The sequence below is a fragment of the Aphelocoma coerulescens genome, chromosome 14 (assembly GCF_041296385.1).
Source record: "Aphelocoma coerulescens isolate FSJ_1873_10779 chromosome 14, UR_Acoe_1.0, whole genome shotgun sequence".
In the NCBI taxonomy this organism is placed as follows: domain Eukaryota; kingdom Metazoa; phylum Chordata; class Aves; order Passeriformes; family Corvidae; genus Aphelocoma; species Aphelocoma coerulescens.
In genome coordinates this window covers 13,798,137-13,822,176 of record NC_091028.1, presented here as the reverse complement: position 1 = coordinate 13,822,176, position 24,040 = coordinate 13,798,137, and the positions used below count along the sequence as shown (strand labels likewise).

The 24,040-nt window shown below is 43.0% G+C and overlaps 1 protein-coding gene across 7 annotated transcripts in view; it reads right to left on the bottom strand.

Moving 5' to 3' along the window:
• The window catches only part of PDGFA (platelet derived growth factor subunit A), a 37,463-nt gene that overhangs the window by 3,392 nt on the left and 10,031 nt on the right, over positions 1 to 24,040 (bottom strand). The window contains exons 4-8 of one of the 7 annotated variants that reach the window (XR_011155329.1): positions 22,202 to 22,389; positions 14,699 to 14,825; positions 13,004 to 13,086; positions 11,901 to 12,014; positions 8,566 to 11,785 (exon numbers count right to left, since the gene is read on the bottom strand). Coding sequence is in view for 5 of the 7 variants with exons in the window: in XM_069030241.1 (XP_068886342.1) it covers positions 6,726 to 6,859; positions 14,699 to 14,825; positions 22,202 to 22,389 (449 nt within the window). In the remaining 2 variants the exon portion in view is untranslated. Of the gene's footprint in view, positions 1 to 731; positions 1,608 to 6,685; positions 6,860 to 8,565; positions 11,786 to 11,900; positions 12,015 to 13,003; positions 13,087 to 14,698; positions 14,826 to 22,201; positions 22,390 to 24,040 lie in introns of those variants that run through there. The other 6 variants (XM_069030240.1, XM_069030239.1, XR_011155330.1 and 3 more) reach the window with 6 other exon arrangements.

The window sequence follows — 24,040 nt, the reverse complement described above, 5'->3', positions numbered from 1 at the left end:
TGGCTATAAATTCAGTCCATCGATGATTTATAGCTCTAGCAGCAGTGGGATATATGAAATGAGAAGCCCTTTCATCCTTAAACTGCTCTGCAGTCTGGTAGAGACGATGAAAGCCATTGTTCCTAAGGCCAGAGGAGAGCAAGAGTTCATTCAGCTGCGGTAGGAGGAGGTGTGCAAATTGGGTCCAAAGGTGAGAGGAGGCCTGGAGAAACAGCAGCCCTTGGTTTCGCAGAGCAGCCAGAAAGAAATCCTTAATGATGCTTCACCTTGCCTTGCAGGCTGGAGGGGAGCAGTATTTCCATCGACTAAATGATCTCAACTCTTTGGCTTCCCCGAGGGCACTGCACCAGGACAGACTGGGATCGCTCACCAGAGTCACTCTCAGATGTTTGTGTTCTTCCCACCCACCAGCAGCCCCAACCTGAGCATGTCTTTGGCACAGCAGGTGGGATCCTTAATCCTGCAGAGGGCCAGCCCCAAGCAAAGATTAGCAGAAGAATCTGTTTTCGTTAAAATCCAACCGACCCTTACCATCCTCTCTGATGGTTTAAAATGTGCATGTCCAACTCTTACAGCAGCTCTGCTTCTGCAGGGAAAGGGCAGTTCAGCAACCTGCCCCCTCACTCTCTAATGTCTTCCTTTCTGTTAATCAACAAGTAACTAAGACAGACACAGTGAGGAATGTTAAATGCACCTCCTCCTGGAGAATTTTGCCAGCAAGATCACTGGAATTGGGATTTTGCCTTTATTATGTTTCTTTTGACCGTGGAACTGGTCTGGTTTTCCTCCCAGTGAAATTTTTTTTTTTGGTGGAAAAAAAAAACCCACAAAACAACAAAACAGGAAAAGACATACGAATAAACACTAATACGTACAGGAAAAATACAAAAGTTAGCACCATGCACTCCCCTCATTATCAGACAAAGGTTGGGAAGGGTTCACAAGTGTAAAACTCTCATGTGAATTATGAGATTACTGCTCAGTTTTCTTTCAAGTCGTGGGCTGGAAACAGATGGTGGCTGTAGCATTTATGACGGCACAACATGTTACTGCAAGCCTAGCCATCTCTGCCTCTCTCCTCTCAAAAATGCAGCTGCAAGGAAAGTTGTGGAAAATCACATTAATAGTCTCTTCCACCACACAGTTTTCCAGCCCTTCATCCCAGGCCAGCACATGGACAGAGCCATCTTGTATGCCAGCAAGAATACTCTCCTAATCCCTGTCCTGAATAGTTACCACTGACTGGCTTATTTAACAGCTAGTTAAAATGTGAGGTTTGTTAGCATTGTAAAAAAGCCTCCAGAAAGCACGTCCTTAAGGTCAGGGCAGATGCCATGTGATCCCAAGGGCTCCCTAAGGGAAACACTCAGAAAGAAGCCATCAGACTGTCTTTCAGCTGTTTATTATTTAAACATTCAGTTCAGGCCAAGCAGGTTGATTTATAAAGAAGCAGAAAGACAGATATAACAATTGCAAAAGCATCTCTGTAACTCTGGAGTCCAAATATTACTTCCAAGCAAGAGTAGAAACTTTCACAAGGGCAAGGGCTTCTGGATTTTCAGTCAGACTGCCTTACCATGACCACAGGCTTAGAAGGATCTGGGTCCCTGCAGATACAAAGAGCAACTAACACCATATTTAAATATCTTGCCAGTACACAAGAAAAAAATGTCCATGTGCTTCAGTCCTGATGGAAATGCCTTGCTGCCTAAAGTATGTTCAGACCTGGACTTGAACCCTTGAGCCAAGCCTGGGGCACAACCCCTCCACTCTCAACGCACCAGAGAGGGCTCTGCTGACACCAGGGACCTCTCCAAACAGTACAAAACTGTTACCTGTTATCCCTAGGGTTTCTGTGTGCTTTACAAATGTGAAGCAATCCTGTACCACATCGTTTCTGAGAGCATTAACTCTCTGGGATTCCAAAATCAGGATTTTAGAATTACTTCGTCACTTGAGTTAAGACTCTGTCAAATAAAATTTTTTCCAGACAAGTGTCACTGGAGTGTCTGAGCATCCATGTTACTACTTTCACTTTGCTGGCCTCACTGCCTGGTTGGGAACATCAGCACCAACTTTATGTGTTCATCCTTTGCCACTCCAGTGTGCTCCTGCCATGCTTCCCGCAGCCAGCTATACACAGGGCAGCATTTCTGCCCTCTGGGGTGTAGAACAGGGCAACTGAAAGCAAGATAGACTTTTACCATTCCCTTTATCACTTTTCACAGCTAGACCAGGAAGTTGCTACAGAAATTCAATAGTGTACACACTTGAAACTCTAAATAGCCTTTTGCCAGAGGTAGACTCTCTCCAGGTGATATGACCATACATATCCAGTGCATATCTGTCATAATTGCAAAAGCCCTCAGACCTTTTCTCTAAGATAGAGAAGGTGCCATTTCATTTTTCTTTTGGAAACCTTCTCCTGCAGAATTCATTAGTATCCTATGCAACAATGTACTTCCTGTAAGTACTGAAATATAAAGTGTATTAGAAGTTTCCACTTCTGGTTTTATCTTTTCCTGATCTAGCCTGAAAATTCTTTTGAAGTTCCTCAAAGTGTTCTTCATATATGCTTGTTTTAGGAAATACCAGATCACTATTGGCAAACTTCTCCTTAATTAAGTGAGATAAAGAAATCAAGGTGATATGATCTGCTTAATTTCCCACCTTTTAAGGCACCATTTTAAGATTTTTTTTTTTTCCCCACTTGCCTTTGAAAAGAAACATGCTGAAGAAACTAAGGAAGGAGAAGGCCCAGAGTGGGCAAGCACAGCTCTGGGCTCTCCAGTGTAGAGACCAGTGAACAGTTAAAGCTTTCCCTCATTCCTGTGGAATGGTTTATTGAAAGGCTTCAGACCCTTCTGAAACTCACATCACTCCAGACAAGGAGGAAAAGACTAAACTGTGCTGATTTAGCACAGTGCGCTCTTCAGGGCCTCAGCTCAGCAAGTCAGCTCAGATCGTGCCTAACTTTAAGCACAAGTAACTTCAAAGAAACATCTCACACGTCTCAAGTTCAGCTTTGCACTGCCTCCCTTGATGAATCACAACTTGGGGTATGCAGGGAGCTAACGGGAAACATTTGCACTCGCTGACCCCAGCTGCCAGGTCCCAAACCCCCTGTAAGCTACACAGGCATAGCCCAACCACTCTGGATGGGCCAGCAGGCTCTTCACAACAAATGGATACAAGCTGTTAGGCAAGCTCTTCTGAAGCACCTCTACAAGAAACATATCCCAGAACAGCTAAAATTTGAATTAAAAGAGGTACTTGGGACAATCAGTGAAGTACACAAGCTGAGCATTAACCTGCCCGACTCCTACACAGCCTGTTGAGGAAACCACTCTGTCTGGGATAAATTGCTTCTGTCACTTTTGCTGTGCAAACCCCCCTGCAGTCAAGGGGAATTCAGATCTTGAGCAGGTTTTTGAGTAGCTTCCTGGCTCCAAGGAGACCTCTGAGCAGAATACTTTACAGTGGGTGAGTTTGGGCCAAGAAATATCCTCACTTCCAAGTGTGTGAGCACAGAACCCTCAGCCCACACCCACACTGGAAGTGCTGGAGCATCTCTCCCTCTGCCTCTGGCCGCACACAGACTCAACAGCAGCTGAGCAGGGCCCAGAGGTGAAATCTGGCCTCTTGAAACTTCCCTGGTCTTCAGCTTAAACCAGCACCACCTTTATACGGAAAACACATGTAAAGCCAAAGTCCTAAGGAAAGCTGAAGCGTGGCTGGAGTGAAGGGGACTCCCCATCTGAAATGTCTGAAACCTAAGGTTTGAGAGCTGCTGCCTCGAGATGGAAGGCAGAAGCCATGGCAGCATCGTTGGGTCCAAATTAGTCTCTCTTCGAAACAAAGACAGAGATGTTCTGATGCCAACAAAGGTTTCTTGAAAGTCACGTAGAAATGAATTAAAAGTGGATGCCCAAATCCCATAGACTGCTGAAAAAATTCCAGCTGGGGATGTCCAGCACATCTGGAGGGGCTCTTCATACTTCACTGAGGTCTAAAAGTTTGAGTTCATCCCCAAAGGGAGCTGAGGCCACCCAGCATTTCACCCATAGGCCCTCTGTGAACAGAGTCTTTCTTGTGGTCAAAGAGGGGCTATCTTGAATTTATGTCTTACTTCTCCCCTTGTGAGCAAACAAAACAATTTCTATGAGTAATTCTACCCACTAATTGCCAAGGAAAAGTCTGGTAAGAAATGCTCTGCATTCTTGACAGGTCAAAGGCTTCCCTAAACAAAGTTGCTGTTTTATGTTTTCTATCAGCACATGTTCACATCCGGGGTCCTTGGTGAATTCCAGTGTGGATGAGTCTCTGTGGGAAATTGCTTTTCCCTATTTTCTTGTTCTAACTGCTCCAGGAAATGAGTCTATTTTTACAACAACACTAAACAGCAAAATATGAAACCATTATCTGCTTCGTGGCAAGAGTTTCGGGTCAGCTCTCAGGTGACTGTCACCTCCAGAGAAGTCAATGGAGTTGTATCTGTTCATGCAAGGCAGAGACCTGACCAATTATGTAATTGGTTGATCAGTTACCAGAACACAGAGCTACCACAGGCCTAAGGAGTGTCTCATTTTCATGCGTCTCAAAGTTCATCCAAGCCCTGATGCATTGATAAGTGAAGTATTCCAGTATTATGGTCTGTAAAGATGATAATTAACTGCTGAAAGATTTAGGCATGAGCATTCTCTACAAACATCTACTTTGTCACTATCCTTATAAGTAGTAGCTCTTCTGGATCCTTTTTTCACCTGCCAAATAAACCAGGGTGGGATTTTCAGAAGTGTTTAAAATTATTTTCTCCTACTTATTTGTGATTGCTTTCAAGAATACAGATATCTTCAAAATCCCCAGGAGATTTCAAGCATTATGGACTCAACTGCATCTCTAGATGCTTCTGCTTTTTGCACACCTGACTTAACAGCTACTCTGAATTTCAAAGCTGGACAGTAAACACAGTTGCCTTCATTATGCAGGATCAAAGACAGTACACAGAGGCCAAAACACCAGGTCTGATCTGAAGATGAGTGTGCAACACTTGTTACAAACTTGGCTCCTTGTCTCCTGGTTTGAGGGACTACTTCAGCCTTCACATGTGAACTTCTTTTCTGTTGAAGCACTCAAGCGAGCCTTTCTTTGTGCATTTTATCTGAGAACTTGGGAGACATCTGGCATGCACAAGTATCAGCCCAGACAGAAATTATGAGTTGCTCAGAACTCAAACCAAGTCAGATTTGGTGGCCTGCTAGTAAGTCAAACATGAAAATGATTGGATTCCCCTCTGTGGGAAGAAGTAACCCTGGAAAAATGTGACATGAAACTTTCAAGTGACAGAAATGCTATCACCAGGATGCTCCCAGGATTTCATCCATTGATTATGAACAAGACTAAGAGCTAGCACTGCCTTACCTCTGGGTTGGGAACGAGGTATTCATGACTTTCCACCTAATTGGAAAGCTCACCAAACGTCACTCGAGACCAGCATACAGAAAACAAACTTAGAGACAATATCTAAGGAAAACAGAACCTAACCTATGACTTGTTCTTTGATTTACAACTGCGATTGTGGGCCCCACCTCACAGTCATATGCCATGGTAATAGGCAGCAGTTCAACAAGAACCAGTCCTAACTTTTCACATGTTGTAGTGATTCTGAGCTACTTCAGCACATACTTTAGCCTGATGCAGCAAGTAATTGGAATGACTAAAGGGACAGGTGGCATGCCACAACTGAAAAAAAAAAGAACAATCCAGCCTTTGGTCTTGTTTATTCTACCTTCTAATGCCTTTTCTTTTCCCTGAACCAAAAGTTGCCAAATTTCACAGGAAATTTGCTCTCATTAATTTCTCCCATCTCAAATTTGTCTGTTATCAGTACGACTGCGAATTTTCAATTTGGGTACCCAAACAGATGATCTGAAATTGGGCTCACTGGCATTAGCGACTGCAGTCCTGAATCCACCCAAGCCAAGGAAATATTTTCCCCCAAAATGAAGAAACATGTAGTTCAAAATGGAAACCTCCACAGGAGCAGGAGTGGAACTGTTCCAGCTGCTCTCCTAGTCGTATATACAAGTCTTGTTACTTCATCTTTGGGGTTGCTTACAAAATACTTCAACACTCTGAGAGCACAAAGACCCCCAGCCCACAACGGGGATCCTGTGCCAGGAAGGCACACCCTAATTAAAAAATAAAGCATCAACTCTGCTCCATTTGCCTGAGGTCAATGGCATGTTTGTCCAAAGCTAGGAGCACGCTCAGGCGCCAGTTTGAAGAAGAGCAAACACAGGCATCTCTTAAAGTGTTTTTCCATATTAGGGCCTGGGAAAAAACATTCAGGATTGGGCCCATGATAAAAACCGTTCCCCTAGGAAATGTTACCCACACCATAAAAGGAAGGCATGGCACTGAACTAAAGGAGAATGAAAATTGTCTACTGAATTTTTGTAAATTCCCATAAAATCTGGCTCTTGCTCTATGTGCATAACTGTAAGTCATGAAAGGCTGACTCCTTAGAGAAGCAGGAAATGACTGGCCCACCATGACAGGATAAAAGGCTGCATAATTGCCTGGGCAGAAAGATGGATTTCCATCAATCACTACGTTCTCTGACAATATGGCAGCGGCTTTTGATCATGTATCTGATGCACAGTAATTAGGCAAAATGACTTACCCTCAATCTTTTCAGTATTTAGCTCTAAGGGTGCAAGGATTCATTCTTGGAAAGGGAAGATGGTCGTGTGATTTAGGGCACTGGATGAGCACTCAGATCTGAGTCCTCTCCCTGGTTCTGCCACAGCCTTGCTGTATGACCTTGCACAGGCTTTTCTCCATGCCTCGGTCTCGCCTAAAATGGGATAACAATAGTTCTTTATTTCAGAGGAGATAGGAATACAAACCAGCTCAAGGCTGTGCCGCAGAGATGCTACAGCAAAGAGCAGCACAGAAAAGCTCAGACACGGAATAATGCCTCGCTAATAAAATGTGGGAAGACAGGCAGTAATTAAATTGACTAATAAACACAAAACATAGGCTGATTTTTAAGGAATGCAACACTGATAGGCTTTGTTACCCAAAATTAAAGGAAATTTAAGTGGGATTCTTATGAGTTTACCCGACTCCGAGATCTGCTAGTAGTACACACTGTGCATTAGAAACACCAAGGAAATGACTCCATTCAAAACCTCCAAATGGTGTCTGCTTTATAGCAAGCACAATTTCCAGCCCAAGTGAGGGTCACATAACTATCCAGAACAACATTTTCAAAGCCATGGGAGGGGCCTACAAACATGATTTCCTTCTATTTACAGTAATATATGAGCATGCAAACCTGAGGTAGTTTTGAAACTTCAAAATAAAATCTGAAACTTTCAAACTAAAACATAAATGGGGCCACTGATCCTAATTAAACTGTCAGATGTCTGGAACAGCTTCAATGCCACTATTACAGAGTCACACTGCTGCTGGAATTGGACAGGGCTTTAGCAAAGAGCCTTCAGTAGTGAGTATTTCTCCAAACGCAAAGATGAATCTTTTTCTCTAAATCATTTGCCTTTCACATGCATATAATTTCATAATTTCAGTTATGGGCCTGTGGGTCTGGGACAGAGGATCTCAGGGCACGTGCCTACATAAACCATCTGATTTGGAGACCAACAGATCAAAGGCTGTTCTGTCAGGCAGGAGGAGAGTAAACAGACATGAGACACATTTTAGGAAGGGAAAATCATTTCTGAGAAACAGAAACAAGAAGGATGGGAAAGTCAGGCAGAGAATAGCTGGCAAACAGCCCACAGAAAGGTAACATGGACCTGAGGAGAACAGGCAAGAGAATCTCCTAAGTGGAGTGCTGAAGCCCACTGGAAGGAGGACACCCAAATATGCTGTTTTAAGCAAGAGTAAAAAGCCTAAACCCAAAGTGCTGGAGCTGCCTGGGAACCTGGGAGAGGAGCAACTGCCTGCAGTCAACCGTGCAGTGCTTAACACAGCAAGGCAGGACAGAGGACAGGAGAAAAGGAAAGAAAACTGGCACATAGTCCTTGGTTTCACTCAACAAAATCTACTGAAAGACAGGTCTGGAAAGATGAAGCACAGAATTAAATGTAATGAATTGACTAAGAACCAGTGACCATGCACATATTGTAACGCTGACATTGGGTTTGGGCAGTCCTCCCTGCACGTCTTTTCTGATCAGACAAGATCTCAGAAAAAGATACAATCAGACCAAGAAGTTCTGGATCCCTGGACAGAGGAAATGAGTGCAGAATGTAGAACAGAAAAACATTTCATCCTCAGACTGCCACCTACAATGTGGAAGGACAAAACCAACAAGGCGTTGAAGCGTTGCATGGAAGTGCAACTTTTGACAACCACCATCCTTGACTCCATTAAGCCCCCTACTCACCCCCCACCCCACAAATAACAGAGCTGTCCATCAGGTATCTTGTGGCTCCAATTGCTCACAGCCTTCCCTGTAACACTCCAAAGGCAGCACATTAGAAGTCCAGAGGGAGTCCACCTCCAGCAGACAGCAGAAGAAGATAGGACACGGCATTCACAAATGCACAGAGAACTGTTTAATTTACAGCCACAATGGTGAAACAAACCATTTCAGAGCTTGGACATTCAAAGTTAAGTCTGACACTCATTCTTATATTCACTTATTGTGCTTAAGTATTAGAGAACACAGGATTACATTAACCATACACGACAATCTGAGATCCCTGCGGGACCGAGGAGTGGAAGGGATGAGCAAGAATGAGGGACCAGCCCCTCAAGTGGTGTAAGCTGGTACAGCTCCATTGCAGGCAATGGAGAGATGGTGATTTACACCAGCTGAGGATATGGCCCTTGAAATGTCCAACTTAACTTTGAATTAACGACTCCCATGTCACAACCTTCCATGTCACTGCTCCTCCTGGCTGTATCTGCCACTTTGAAGGAGGACTAATCCCACAGCCCGCCACGGTCCCAAGGCCGGTGGGTGAGAGCTCAGCTGGACTACAGGAAGTGAGCTCATGTCGTGACACTACTCCTCACAATTTAACAGCCATGGACTGCATCCTCATCTGATGTAAACTAGCTTGGGGGCAGCTGAAGTCAGAAACATTTGCCAATTTATAGTAGCTGAGAACATAGCCCTGAGATTTTTGTGTTTTCTGCCGCATGCCGTATGAACACTGTGCTTGACAACAACGACTCGTGTGCGTTTCATTCCTCGTAACAAAATTAACCCAAGACTGCAAGTCTCCAACAAATGGCTACTGGAAAAGTCCCCATTCAGTCTTCACTCTCTCCTGGTGCGCTGAATTTGGCATAACACGTTTATTTGCTGGCACCAACAAAACCTCTTGGATTGCTTTGTTTTCAAGACTCTGCTACAAGGCCAGACTCCCTCGGGATGTAAATCAGAGCTCCAGGATACCCAGGGGAGTCACTCCCAAGGAGTTGGCCCACAAACCCAAACACAACCTTCTCATGACAGTGCAACCACCGGACTCTTTCCAAGAGCTGTTTTGCAAACTATTCCACTTAAGTGACTTTGACATCCTTTCATACCTGCACAGTGTCTGAGTGGGTCACATAATGCTTTTCATCTACATGATTTTAATGGATATATGTTTGGTTTTTTTTCTTTCATTAGATATCTTTTAGACAAAAAAAAAGGAACGGAGCAACATTATTGGCATCCCACTGAAACATAAATATATAAATTACATTTTATACACTTTTTTAAACGCAGACACATACATTCATGTGCATAACATTGTGAACAGTACACTTAGTGGAAAACAAGCACAGACAATCTTAGTTAAATGTATTTCCAGTTTTGGTGCTCAACAAATACACTGGGAAAATGATCACAAAATAGAACGGTGACTAACTCTATCTCTGCATTAGCATCTGAAGCCAATAATGCCTGTTAGCTAACATTGCTTTGTTTGGTTGAATTTGGACATAGCTACAGGAACAGGAGGGGAATGTTTGAACTATATTTAGAGAAATGGAAAGGTTAAACATCTCGCTCTCTTTTGTTGTTTTAAGGTTCTGCAGTTCATTCACATTTGAAGATATTTTTATTTGAGTGGAAACACTGTCCTCAAGACAAACTTTTCTGTTGTTCCAAACTAAGAAAACTCTTTCATCTCTTTGTAGATGTTTCACAAATAAAAGAATCCAGTAGTTCACTTTACATATCCAATGTCATAATCCAAGTAAAACAAAGGGTACATAATCCAAACTACTGGGGTGGGGCAGTGATTTTGGCCAAGTGAGTAGCCATGTCATATCTGGCACAGCCCTAAATTTCCAAAGCAGCACAGAAGGATTTATCCATGTGGCTCCCACTGCAATCTGTGGGGAACTGAACATTTAATCCCTTGGCACTTTGAAAATACAGGAGCTGGTGCCAGAGTATTTTATCTGCCCTGCTATAGTTAAAATAGATTTTGATGTTATTTGGGCTATTCTACTACAAAAATATGACCACAAAATGCTTTTTTTTTTTGCTTTTTTTCTTTTTTTTTTTTTTGGTTCAAGAAAACATAGCAGGCTTTCTCAGGTATATAAAACTGTTAATTTTTAGATAAAAATACAAACTTCACCTTTACAAAAACACATATTTCTGTTGAATACACATAAAGCATAACATTTTACCAAAAATAAAGAATTTTAGGTTTTGTTCAAATATTTGCAGCAAGGTAGTTCCCATGCCACCATGACATTATACAATGCAGATACAAGAATTTGTACATTTCACACAGCTCCAACATGTGAAATAAAAGTATCTGTATACTGATAAGAATGACAATTGCTAACACAATATCACTAGTAGGCAACTGGCATAAGTCTTAAAGGAAAAAAAAAGGATTTTTGCATGGATATCCTATGATTTGTTTACGCACATCTCTCTTTTTTTTTCTCTTTTTTTTTTCTTTTATGTAATGCTTTAAATTACGGGGGAGGTTGGGGAACATAAACCAAGAAACGTCTAGAAAATTATGCATAGGTATACCATTTTTATTTTAATACATCTCATTAGTTTGCATCCCACTAGGAGAAATACCATAATGTTTTGTGTTCTGCTTATTGTTATACCAGTCTTTTATATGTGTTATTGGCAAATGTAGTCCAAGAGATAATAAAAAGCTAGGCAAAGAGTAAAAAGAAAACTTAATAATCACTTTATGGTGTAAAAAAAAAAATCCACTTAAGGCTCCCCAGAAGGTTTTTTTGTATAGACTTTTAAAACACCACCAAGCAAGGACGTATTGTTCTATAGTGTTTGCGTGGCATTTGATCATTTCATACATTCCTGCTTTTTTTGTGCCTGAAGTCCACCAGTGTCCATCCATCTTCATCAAGAACGCAGGCACATTTCTTGACGTAAAGCACCGTTGACTGCTCTGACAGAAATCCACTATTCACTTAGATTTTTGTCATGTTTTTGAGTACTTTTGGTATCCTCCATTCATTCAACTGTCTTTTTTTCTTTTCTGTTTTTCTTTCTTTCGTTTTTTTTTCTTTTTTGGACAGGGAAGCTTCCTATTGTTTCACAGAGTGCTACAATACTTGCTTTGATGTCACATTAAACAAATGTACATTGTCTCTTTGTTCTCATTAAGTGTTCTTTTGAGCCAGTTTTTTCACACAGGAGAACAAATAAAGTATACAGTCAATAAGCACCATACATAGTAGGTTCAGGAATGTAACAAACCATGTACATCCATGTCCCAGAGAGAAGTTTTTTTTCTAGCTTATTTTCACCTTACATCTGCAGGAGAGAAAAAAGATACAATAACTCTATGATTAGAATCAAAGGTCCTGTCCTTGAAGTAGATGACTTAAAAAAAAAAAAAAACAACTGGTCTGCATGAAGAGTCACTAACCTGGGACAAGAAGTTCTAAATGCTGTTTTGATTGAGTTTACATGCTCACTTTTAAAGTTGAATTTTAGAAAATCTTTGCTTCTATCATACTACTCCCAATAAATACCTGTTAATCTGAAACAGGATATCAAGTTTAGCATTCTTTAGAAACGATACATTGGTATAAATGAAAACTGCCACTGGGAGTTTATGTGCAAAAAACAGGAAATTAAATTCACCATCATCCAGGCATTAGGCACAGACACTGCAAAATCCAAATCATTCCCACTCCAAATACCAGAACTAATTGCAAGTGCTGCAGTTTACATACTTTCAACTCATTAAGAAATGGAAATTCCATATTTAATTTGGAATGTGTGTCGCCATCATCATACATTGCTAATATGTTGGCCAAAGGATTTCAGTCATTTTTTGCACTGAGGGTGTTAGTTTTTCACTACACTGAAAACCTCATGAATTTTGATGACTGACTATCATCATCCTACTGAGACTGAACAGACCAAAAAAAGATCTTAATTTTCTGGTGAAAGTAACACAGGGCTCTGCAACACAAAATAAAAAAATGGCATTTCTTAGCATCTTTCTTGTCAAGTAAGCAGATCATCAGACTGTGTCAGGTGCATGTGCAATCAACCCCAGCTCACGCCAGAACGTGAGTTTGATGGTCACACAAGTAATAGGATTTGCTGTATGTACACTCAATGCTTCACAGCCAGGGACTGGGAACACAACAATTTGTAACCTGAAAATTCATTCATGCATTATCACGTGATGCTTTGACCTCAGAAATCAATAATGGAACACAAGCAGAAGCAATGGAACTTGAGATTTCAGAAGCTGAAGTATTAGCACCCTCCAATAAAAAAAGAAATAAAAAAGGCAAGAAAAGGAAGTAGCTCAAGAATGTAAGATGCTGATGGTGATGTGGAGCTTAAAGGGAAAATACCAGCAGGTAGAATTATCAAAGCCAATCAAATCTAATCTCTTTGCAGCCTTGAGGTAGCAAGTGTCAAGATTTTGAACAGTGATTAAGTCGAAGTGATGATATTTGATTAAGTTTTCCAGTTCTTGTGCTATTAGGGTGTTCAGCATATAGGTCCTACCTGAATATCAAATAGTTCCAGTAGGTTTTATGTTGGTTTTAACTTTTTTCGTTTCCGTTTTTTACCTGATTCCCTAGGCCTTCCTGTTAACATAAGGGCAGGGCTGGTGAAAAGCCCTAAGGTAATGCATTTCGTGTAACACTGAAGTCATAAATACTCAAACCGTTTACATTTCAAAGAAATCTCATTATCCTTCGCATTAAAGTAATAACTTTACAACGTCTGATTTGACATTGAGTTTACAAAGTAATTACACAAAAGCAAAGAAATAATAAACGAAGTTGGCATTGCACACGTCATTCCCAAGATCCATCTATAATTACTGTTACCATGCAGTACTCAACATTTGCCTTCAGCTCTGGAGTTGAGCTATTTTCAGCTCGCCATCCACTTGCTGGGTGCAAGTTTTGTTCCTACCAGTAATTAACTCCTAGGAACACGTATTTCTCCATGATAATTCTGCCCCGTTTTTTACGCACATCAAAACCAATTGCTTAGTCTTTGGCAATTAAAGACAATTTGGAAAACTGAAACTGATCTAATGAAACTTTTTTCCCAAATGGGAGACATAGAAAATGTATCAAACCATACACACATTAAAAATAGCCACTTTATGTGTGGTTTTGTCTAATAACTCCACCTAGTTTCAGCTAAACACTCAGCTCAGATTATAAATTGATGTCCAGTAAAATCACAGCAGAGGTTTAACTTCACTTTTATAGATATTCTAATTCCTCTGCTCTGTACATAGCAACTGATGTTTACATCTGCTTGCAACCAGGTTTATGTCTCCATCCTGGATGGAGCCAGTACAGAAAACCTTCCTTACCCAACCACCTACAAAATCTATCACCTTGGGGCAGCTTTCCTCCCATGTTTACCTGCTCTTCACTGACTCTTTTAATTTTGGGCTGGTTCTACTGCACTCTTAGATTCCCTGCAGAGGTGCAAAACAAACTTTGGAGGCTGCCTTCAAGAGTATCAGGAGAAAGGGAAATGTCCTTTCTACCATAGTGGGTTTCCTGTGTGTGTCAAGCTCTGCATTGACTGCACTGCAGGAAGTAGATCTGAGTAATGATTTTAGATCATTCAGAATGATTTTATGAAAGCCAGATTGAAAGTAAGAATTTTTCCCCATAAATCTTTCCCCATTGTAACTCAAGGGTTGTCTTGATAAGGCACGTTTAGGTTTAAGGCAACAACTGACAAATTCTTGAGTAAACAGACATAAGGAAACAACAGGAATGAGGAGTGCTGTTTCCAAACTAACTCCTTAGCCTTGAATACTGAATTTATTCCAAAGTGCTTCACATTAATTTCATTCATATTTTCCCCAAGGTCAAGTAAATCTTAATATTAGCCCTGTCTCCACAATTCTAAAGAAATTAGGCAACAGAGCTCACCCAGGAGCTGCAACATGACAACCTTTAATTTAGTAAAGCAAACCTGAACACTACTGGGCATTTACATTTATTTAAAGGCCAGCCTAACGACAAGTGATACACTTCAAATTTGAAATCCAAACTCCTTATACAGCACAAACTGGCCCTCATTTTGCATCTTCAACACAGAGAAGCAGCTGGGAGCTTCTCTACTGAGTTCACTGTAAGCAATGTTTGCTTTATATGCTTTACTAATATAAAAATAAGGTCCATATTAAATCAGCATTAATGCAAAAATAAAAGGAAAACATACCAGTTTCTTCTTCTCTATAATCTGAATTAGTATTTGATGATGTACAGGTGCATTCCATATGCTCTTCTAATCTCACCAGAACTTCTTTTAATTTTGGCTTTTTTCTAACATATTCCACTTTTGCCACCTATAAAATACGATGAGGTATGTACTGAGACACATCAACATGGTTACAGTTCAGAACTGAAGACAGATAACTATAAACCTCCATTTTTAATGTAGCCAAACCCATATAAAATGTTAGCATATTAATCATCTTTTATCTTAATTGTGCATCGTGTAACTATTTATTGCACAGACTATTTGTTTATTCAGGTTCAGCAGTTTGAAACAATTTTCCCCCAAGAGATAAAACAATTTCCCATTCATTTTGGTTTGATGTTTTAAGCAACTCAGTTTCCACATGTATCACAATAAACTTCTTTACAGATTCAGATCAGTGGTGTTCTTGTAAACTGCCACTTTTAGCACAATCTTCTGTTAAAGGCTGACAGTGAAGGCATTACAATAGTTTGTAATACATTTTATTATTTACAAATTGGTGTCTCCAGAGCCCTCTGGATGTAAAGTGCTCAACCTTACACAACCAGCATCTGAACATCACCTCAGAAAGCAGAGTCTCATTCCTACTCCCTCCCTACAATAACCTGGGGCTTGATCACAAGAGCTCTCAAGTTTTTAGGTCCAAGGGAATGACCACTCCTACACAGGGTCCAGCCTTTGGCTTTACTGTGGGTAGCTGGCAGACTGAGTATTTCTCCCCAGTCCTTCCAACTGCTCACAACTGCACTGCTCCACTTATGGCTTCCTTAAAATAAAAAAGTCTGGAGGGCAAGCTGAGGTTGGAGGAAGGATCATGCTGGAGCAGCTCTGGCTACGTGCAGATCTCTCATCCGAAGGAAACCAAGGCAGAACAGAAGGATGTTGGGGTGGGGGATGCTGAACATGAGCCACAGGCTGGCAGCTGGGAGAGGAAGAATGGCAGAGAGAGCAGGAGCACTGACGTTCTGGGGTGCAGAAATGGCTCGTGGGATGCTGGGCACTGACTTGTGCTAAGTGTAATGGGCATGATGGTCTGGGCCATGCAAGGGAATATGGCATAAAATGGGCAAGGAGAGTGATAGGGAGCTTGTATGGGGTCCAGTGTAGGTCTCAGCTGTGCTGAACACTGCAGAACAGGCGGTGATCATTGCTTGAAATGGAAACCACTGCAGTTAAATCATGGCTTCTCAGAGCTACTCATCATCTGACAAAAGGGCTGCAGTGTGGCTGTCCCAGCAAACAAGACAACTACAAATCCCATGGATGCAGTATAAATCAGAGAGATGGGGGAACAGAAGGACAGGAGAGGCTGGTTGTCTCTACAGAAGTTACATGACAAAGCCATAAAGGCTGGTCCAACCAAAAGCTCCAATCACTACCAAATAAAGCATCCACAATTCACTCCCAGCCATGGTTTCCTTGTGTGGGGATTCAATGCTCCAAATCAATCTTCACACTGTGAAAATCATTCCCTTGCCCTTTCAAAACTGGAGCAACAGTGTCACAAAATGAGAGTGGTGGCTGGAAAAAAACATTACATTTCCAGTTCCCAGAAACATTCTTCTGGCTCTGGGGACACAACTATCAAGGGCCTCTGAATGCCAGTGAGAGAAGCTAGAGCAAAATCCCGGCCTTTTTAAAGCCAACGGGAGATCTGCCTTCGCTTTCACAGAGCAAGGAGTTCAGATCCACATTTTAGTCACCACCCCTTGTGTCAACAGGATCTGGAGATGATTTTCATTTACCCAGCAAACGAAAGTTACAGAGACACATGCAATAACTAAAGGATCCACATTAAAAGGTATCTTCTGAAATTGTCAGACCTCCATGTAAACAGATTAACAGCTGGCCATGACACACCAGAACACTTTATCTGAAAGATTAACTATGGATCGAAGCAGTATGCTTCAAAACTTCCTATCAGAACCCAGTTTCCTATCAGAACCCAACTCCATCAAGCCTTTGAACATGATGGTTTGAAAATGTATGGTACAACTGAGTCATCTGGCATCAAAGGATGACTAATCCTTAAAATTTATGAAAACAAACAGTAATTAAGACACCTCCATCATCAGAGACAAAGAAAGAGACCCAGCAATCACGAAACAGCTTTCAGATCTGCCATGCTTATTACAGCTGTTAGAAAAAACTAGTCTTATTGAAAATTACATGCAACAAAAATAAACTGTAATCAAGCTTTTAAAAGCCTGTCCTTGTTTTGCTTGGTTTTACAAACTGAAAGATATATGCAGTTCCTGTGGCTATTTGGTATTAAACAAGAGTAAAAAACCACAGAAACAGTAATACTCTGAAGAGGATCATAATGAATTCATGCAGCAATTTAAAGCTGGTTTTTAGTACTGTAGTTAAAACACAATCCAGCACACGTTCCACTGCCCTACTTCATGCTACACAAGTTTGAAGGGATGTCATTTTGTAAGATGTTGCAAATATTGGAACTGAAGCAGCACAAACCAGATAAGCTGCTGTGTCTGTGTCACCTGTTAACACCTGCTGCCACACACAATGCTGATCTACAACAACAAAGGCTGCAGGTCACATTTTCAGTGGGTATAAACATGAATAGCTGTGCCAACAGCATGGGATTTGGCCTTGTGTACACATCTTTTTTCTTCTTTGTATTTTTCTCCCTTGTGTTCATATTGTGCTGTTACTCTCAAGTGTATTACTTTGAGGTGGTCAGTCCTCAACAAATCAACAAGCTCCTTTTACTTGTCTCTAATGCAACAAAAATAAAAATCCTCACACACTCCAGATCCAGAAAATACCACTGTATAAAAACTCTTTGAGAGCAAGACAGTGAAATAACTGATTAGCTTAAATGGTTTATAATCAGTGGCACCATACTTGCATCAGTGCAGATTCTAGGTCTACATTCTGCAATACAGTGTGGTGGGTAAGTAAAAATGAAAATCAAATCTGATGAAAATACGTGGCCTAATGGAAACATCATGGGAACACTTCTTCTTAGAGATTCTCCAGGAGAGATGAAATCAGGGCAGGAAAAAAAACAAGACTGTAAGCAGGAAAGTCCAAAACACCTCTAGTACAAAGCTAAAACTTATCATGGACAGGAGCTTGCAAGAGAAGTCTCAACACAGAAAGTTCCTCCTAACAGCAAAACTCATAGGCTGATACCTAAATACTGGATGGAAACAAGCCCAAAAAGCAACTGAATGAGGATACTTTTTGGAATCTATTGCTTCCATATTAAAATAAATGCACACAGATACAACGGAGGGAAAACCTGCCTGTGAGGAAGATGTGAGTCAACAGAGACTAAAGGACTGAGGAGGGATCCTGCAGGGCCTGACAAGTCACTGCTCCAGGGACAGGAGGGCAGGAATGGCTGTGTGGGGTCTGTGTGTCCCTGAGCAGAGCAGCCAGACCCTGCTCTCTGCCAGGCTCCCCATACTCCGAGGGCACCTCGCTGCTTTTCCACCTTCACCTCTATCAGGGTTTGCTTTGTTTCTCCCATTCCTAAACTGACCTTTGATACCTGGTGCTGCCTGCCAGTCCCACCGAGTGCTGGCTGCAATCTCAGCTGAGCCACAGCTCAAAGTGCTGCTTATCCCAATGGCAGAAACAGTCACTGAAGAAAAAGGTTCTTAAACCTGCAAACATGACACAGCCATTTCTCCTACACATCCCATGTGCTCTGTATGGCCTTTTCACTGCCCTGCTCTGAGGCTGGGTAGCTCTGCTGAGCAACTCATCCTGAACTCCAGCACTTTTTTCCAGCCTCTGAACAACTCCCCAGTGACAGCTGAGGAGCTGTTCCTGCATTCCCTCCTGTCCAGCTCCCTTTCTCTGCACCTCACCCTCATATTAATGTACTCCAACAAGATACTAGGTTGAGATTCCCCAGATCAGCTCAACATTGAACATGCAGAAATGGCTGAAGCTGGCACATCTTCTGCTCAAGGCCAACCTGAGGCAAAGCTGAGGTAGATGGCATCATCTGGCTCTTGTTTCTCAGTGTGTAAATAAGCATTGCTGCAAACAATCATAATGTTCAGCTTGGCTATTCAAAATTAGCAGTATAGGCAGGATTTGCTCCATAATATTAATTACCTTCTGCTCCTGTGACCAAACCCACCAAGAACACCACGATGCTGAACATTACAAAAAGCCTCTTGGGAAGACTCTTGTTCAGACCTCCCCAAATAAATTATGGTCTGGTACTTGGTAAATACTTGAACTCACTGGACAGAAGCAACAGGATCTGCAGATGTTACTGAATGCTTCTGCACCCAGAGGAGGAAATCTCTCTGTAACAGACACCAACACCCCTAACTCACCCATCCTTGTCATCATTCCCCGATCAGGAGAGCAATACAAGCCCTTCCTTCCCTATCAAAGAGCACCTCCCAGCCAGCCTCTTCATCTCAGTCTGAGTTCTGCAGGGCTGTGCAGGTGCAGTTTGCTGAACAGAGATGTCTTTGGGGCCAGGAGGCTGTGCTCTCATGGGCTCACTCTGCCACCATGCAAGGCAAACCCACCTTTCACTAATGAAATCCACCCCATGAAAGGGAAACCTCACAAGACCCATTTCAGGGAAGCTGTTCCACCAACCCCCCTGGCTTGGAGCCTCCCTACAGCTTCAATTCCACAAGCCCATTAAGGGTATTTCACTGATGAGAGCTCAGTGGAAATGAAAAAAAGGACATCCCCAAACCCTCCAGCCTTTGAATCATGTCCCAGGAATGAAATGCCCCAACACAAGCACCTCCACTGCTCCTCCCACACTGCCCCAGCCGTCTCTGAACCTTGACTACAGCAGCCCTCAGTGAGACAAAGAAAACACCCTTTGCTTTCGCCTGTTGGATGATGCAAACCCACTTGCTGACCTTTCTGGATGAACATTTTTCTAGTGTGAATGGGCCAGCTATGATCTCACTACCTTGTCAATGAGGAGGAAGCGGGGAAAGCCTTTTCAAAGTTCCATCAAAAGAGAGCTTTTATGCAGTCTGACATCAGGGGAAAACACAAGCCGGCTTTCCAACTGCACTGCAGAGCAGCTGAGAAGGCTCTCCAAAACCGCTCCCACCTTTCCAGGGACCCTCGCTCTGAGCCAGCTACTTAATGGCATGAGCAGACAGTCAGCTCTAAACTTAGGATTGGCAAAAGGCTCAGAAAACCATCAATTACATCAAAGCTACAAGGGGATCTGACTCTGGAGGGCATAAATATGGATTCTGTTCTAAGAGTTCTGGTGTGACAGTGGGGTCAGCCTCCAACCTTTACAATGAACATCCTGTTCCTGCTTGACCTCTTGTCCTTTTTTTCCCCTGCTACTTAATGACTGTTTGGAGCAGTCTTGGAGCTTGGAAAAAAAAAAAAATGTCCTCCAAAGCTGGCTGACGTATATTGATATTGCTGGTGGCAATATATTTACACAGCCACGAAAAGCAGCTGCTCCACTGAGCCTACTTTTAGCTTGTGCCCTACTAAAATGAATGCAAATCTAAAAGCACTACAACGGGCTGACTGAGAGACTAAGATTCCTTCAACGTGGTGCTGTGCTGGGGAAGCAGCCCCAGCAGTGACATCCTGCAAAGCTGCTGCCAGGAGTTCGCAGCTCTCAGGGGACGCTCGGTGTCCCAGCAGCAAGGGGACAGCCAAGACCCTCTCTCTTACCTGCATCTGCCCCATCCCTGCAGGGGTAGGAGAGAAGCACAAGATTCCATTATCACACACAGGTACCAACAGCAAGTTCACAACACAAGTCTCAGCTCTTTGCTGAGCACATCCTGCTGCTCTGTACGTGTTTGCTGCTGCACGAAATCAACTGGAAGCTGCATCAAACCCAAAGGCAACAGCACTAAATATCACAACCCTGAGGCACTTTGCTGTTTAGCTCCTGTTCAGAAAGGCTCACAATTGCAGTCCTTCAATCTCCCCAGATTGTTCTCAACCCTCAAGTAATTATTGATCCAAATTTTTACCTCATTTTTAATTGTTGCTGCAAAGCATATCCCACAAAGGCAAGGCAGTAAGCAAGTGTAAAGTATGATTATTTTTGGGAACAGTGAGGGAATCTCAGATGTTTCTCCAGCTTATTTGGATGCAAAAACATTTTTCAGATGTTGAGAAACAGAAAAGAAAAAGAAATCCTGCCCAGACACATGTCTGCAGTATGAAAACAAGTGTATGAAAAACAATGAAATAGCTTAGGTGCCTTATTTTTGTTCTAGGATGTACAGCACTAAGTGAACAGCACTTTCCTCAAGAAATCCATTGCAAGTGCAGCAATCAGTGTGTTGTGCTGAGCAATTTTATCTTCAAGAATGTGGTGGGGTTTATAGAATTCTTTTCTTAAGAAATTCAGGGCAACAAGAACTCAGAGTCTTCACAATATGAATGCTAAGTGTAAGTCTAATCTCCTACACACAGATGTAGATCAACAGCACTTGTTTAAATACTGATAAAAATTAGAACACAGTGAAGCCAAATGAACATAAATATTTCACGTAGTATTTACTGGAAAATTGCAATAGGGATTTTGTCTAATGAGTAAATACAGCATGAAGCTGTTGAGTCTTCTATCCCTGGGGTAAGATAATTTGAAACACATTTTTTCAGATCAAAAGTGTTATGTTGTCAAATATAAAAGCCCAATTTAGGCTGCATAATATTTAATTAAGAAAACAGCATTCCATACTGTGATTTATTTATTTTTTTAAGTCCAATGCCCCTTGAGTCATTTTATCTTCTTAACTTTAAGATCTGTACTGTGCAAGATCATGGGAAAGGCACAATCAACTTTATTTTCATTGCAAAAAAAAAAAAAAAAAAAGAGAGAAAACCTAAAGGGAATCCAGTAAAAATCAAATCCAAACCCAAGATTTTCCAATGACCACGTAACTTGAAAAGGCCATCTGCTCACTCCAAATGGAGAGGGGCGTTCTACCCGAGGATGGAGAGTAAAGATTTGGGTCACACAGGCACAGGGGTAAGTGGAGCTCCCAGGCTGAAGAGGACCCTGTCAGGGCCCTGCAGCCCCCTGCTCACCTTGGCACAGGGGTAAGTGGAGCTCCAAGGCTGAAGAGGACCCTGTCAGGGCCCTGCAGCCCCCTGCTCACCTTGGCACAGGGGTAAGTGGAGTTCCAAGGCTGAAAAGGACCCTGTCAGGGCCCTGCAGCCCCCTGCTCACCTTGGCACAGGGGTAAGTGGAGCTCCAAGGCTGAAGAGGACCCTGTCAGGGCCCTGCAGCCCCCTGCTCACCTTGGCACAGGGGTAAGTGGAGTTCCAAGGCTGAAAAGGACCCTGTCAGGGCCCTGCAGCCCCCTGCTCACCTTGGCACAGGGGTAAGTGGAGCTCCCAGGCTGAAAAGGACCCCGTCAGGGCCCTGCAGCCCCCTGCTCACCTTGGCACAGGGGTGAGTGGAGCTCCCAGGCTGAAGAGGACCCTGTCAGGGCCCTGCAGCCCCCTGCTCACCTTGACACTCCTGTGGTGTATCCGGGAGGGCTGGCACTTGACGCTGCTGGTGTTGCAGCAGCCGGTGCAGCGCTTCACCTCCACGCAGGGCGGCCATATCAGGAAGTTGGCCGAGGTGGGGTCGATCTGGCTCCGAGGTATCTCGTAGATCACCGTCCGCGTCTTGCACACCGCCGGGATGGCCTCCTCTGCGGGCACAGGAGAGTCACAGCCCCAGCTGAGCAGCTGCTCCCACCCCAGAGCACCCACAGGTACCAGGTACACGTGGGACCAGCGCTCCCAGTCCCCGCTGGTCAGTGGCAAGCCAGTGCTGAGCGCTGTTTGCTGACAACTGAGCTGTGGTGTTAGCCTGGGGACAAGCTTGACTCGCTCCCAAAGCCCAGCCCTAAAATCAGGGTTTCCAGGGGCCTGGCTCCTGACACAGCTCAGGGCATATACCATGAGATAAGACAATCCTGGTTCTGGAAGTGACAGCAAGCCAGGAGCTCCTCCACATTTGATGACCCCCTAGTACAGCCTGAGAGTGACTGTGCAACAGCAGCTGTTGTTTTCCAGCACTGGGATCATCACTGCACACAAATACCATCACACAAACATGCAACACCTGGCAAACAGCGCCTCAGAAGTTAAACCAAGGATTATCTGTATCACACCCAATTTGCCCAGCTGGGAAACAACCTGCACCAGCTTGAAACTTTCAAGACTTGGGTTTCCACTTTCAGAACTTTAAGATCCCCACACATCAGGGAGTCTGGTTCATCCACCCTTCCAAATAGCAACTGCCATTTTTTCTGAAGTTATCAAAGCTTTGTATATGGTGTGTTTTACTTAATTTGTTATTTCCTGAATGAGGCAAAACCACCAGAGTAGCATGACTGAAAAACCTGCAGCTGAACCAATATCCTGGCGGGCTCAGGTAAGGTGAGCTTGTTTAGGATTATAATCAGTAGCTCTGTAGCACTGTGTGATGCTGCCATGATCCAAACCATGTATCATCATCAACCTAGGGACTGTTTAAGGAGTCAAGATGATATTTCAAAACAGTCCAGAAAAAAATAGCAATTGCAGGGACAAGTTGTTTGCTGGTAAGTTCTCCAAAGACAGCTGGGAGATTTTTTTTTTTTTTCTTTGCCTTACAGGGGAAGCTTGTGATAGCTTTGGGTTAGATGTGTCAGGGAACTGGAACACTGCCTGCACTTCTTCACTTAGTTCTTAAGTACAAGAAGCTCAGGCCTAGCCTGTGCCTGCATCATGGAAATCTAGGCTTAGTTTTGAAAGAGATGCATTTCAGTAGACTAAACAGAGTGAAAATGCTTACTCTCAACCCCCAGTGCCATGAACTCAAAAAAATTAACACATCCAATACTGCAAGGTAGCTGGCAACTCCTGCGAGTTATTGAGCACACCCAGTTCCCAGTGACTGCTGTGGGGACGCATTCAGCACCTTGCAGGGTGAGGTGCCAACGTCGCAGGCTGCTTCAGAACCGCTGCTCTCCCGAGGCAGCCAATGTGCTGGGTGTGCCTGCCAATTCCCACTGCAAATCCCTGCTGACAGCAGGCTGGGCTATCTCTGCGTACCACCACAGCCCCAAGCACAAACAGGCTCAATTACCCACCATGGGTAAAATCATGGATGTTTTCCACAGTCAGATGGAGTGGTGGAACACTCACACCTAACCAGGTGAACAAGCAGTGCATATAAACCCTCTTCATCATGCCTTTTTAAAATTTATACTTGGGCTTTGTTGGATCACCATCGTTATTAATAAGGATAAAATCCCCTGTAAACATGCCTGGTGCCCTACACAGTGATGGAAATCAATGCCCTGGAGTTTCTAT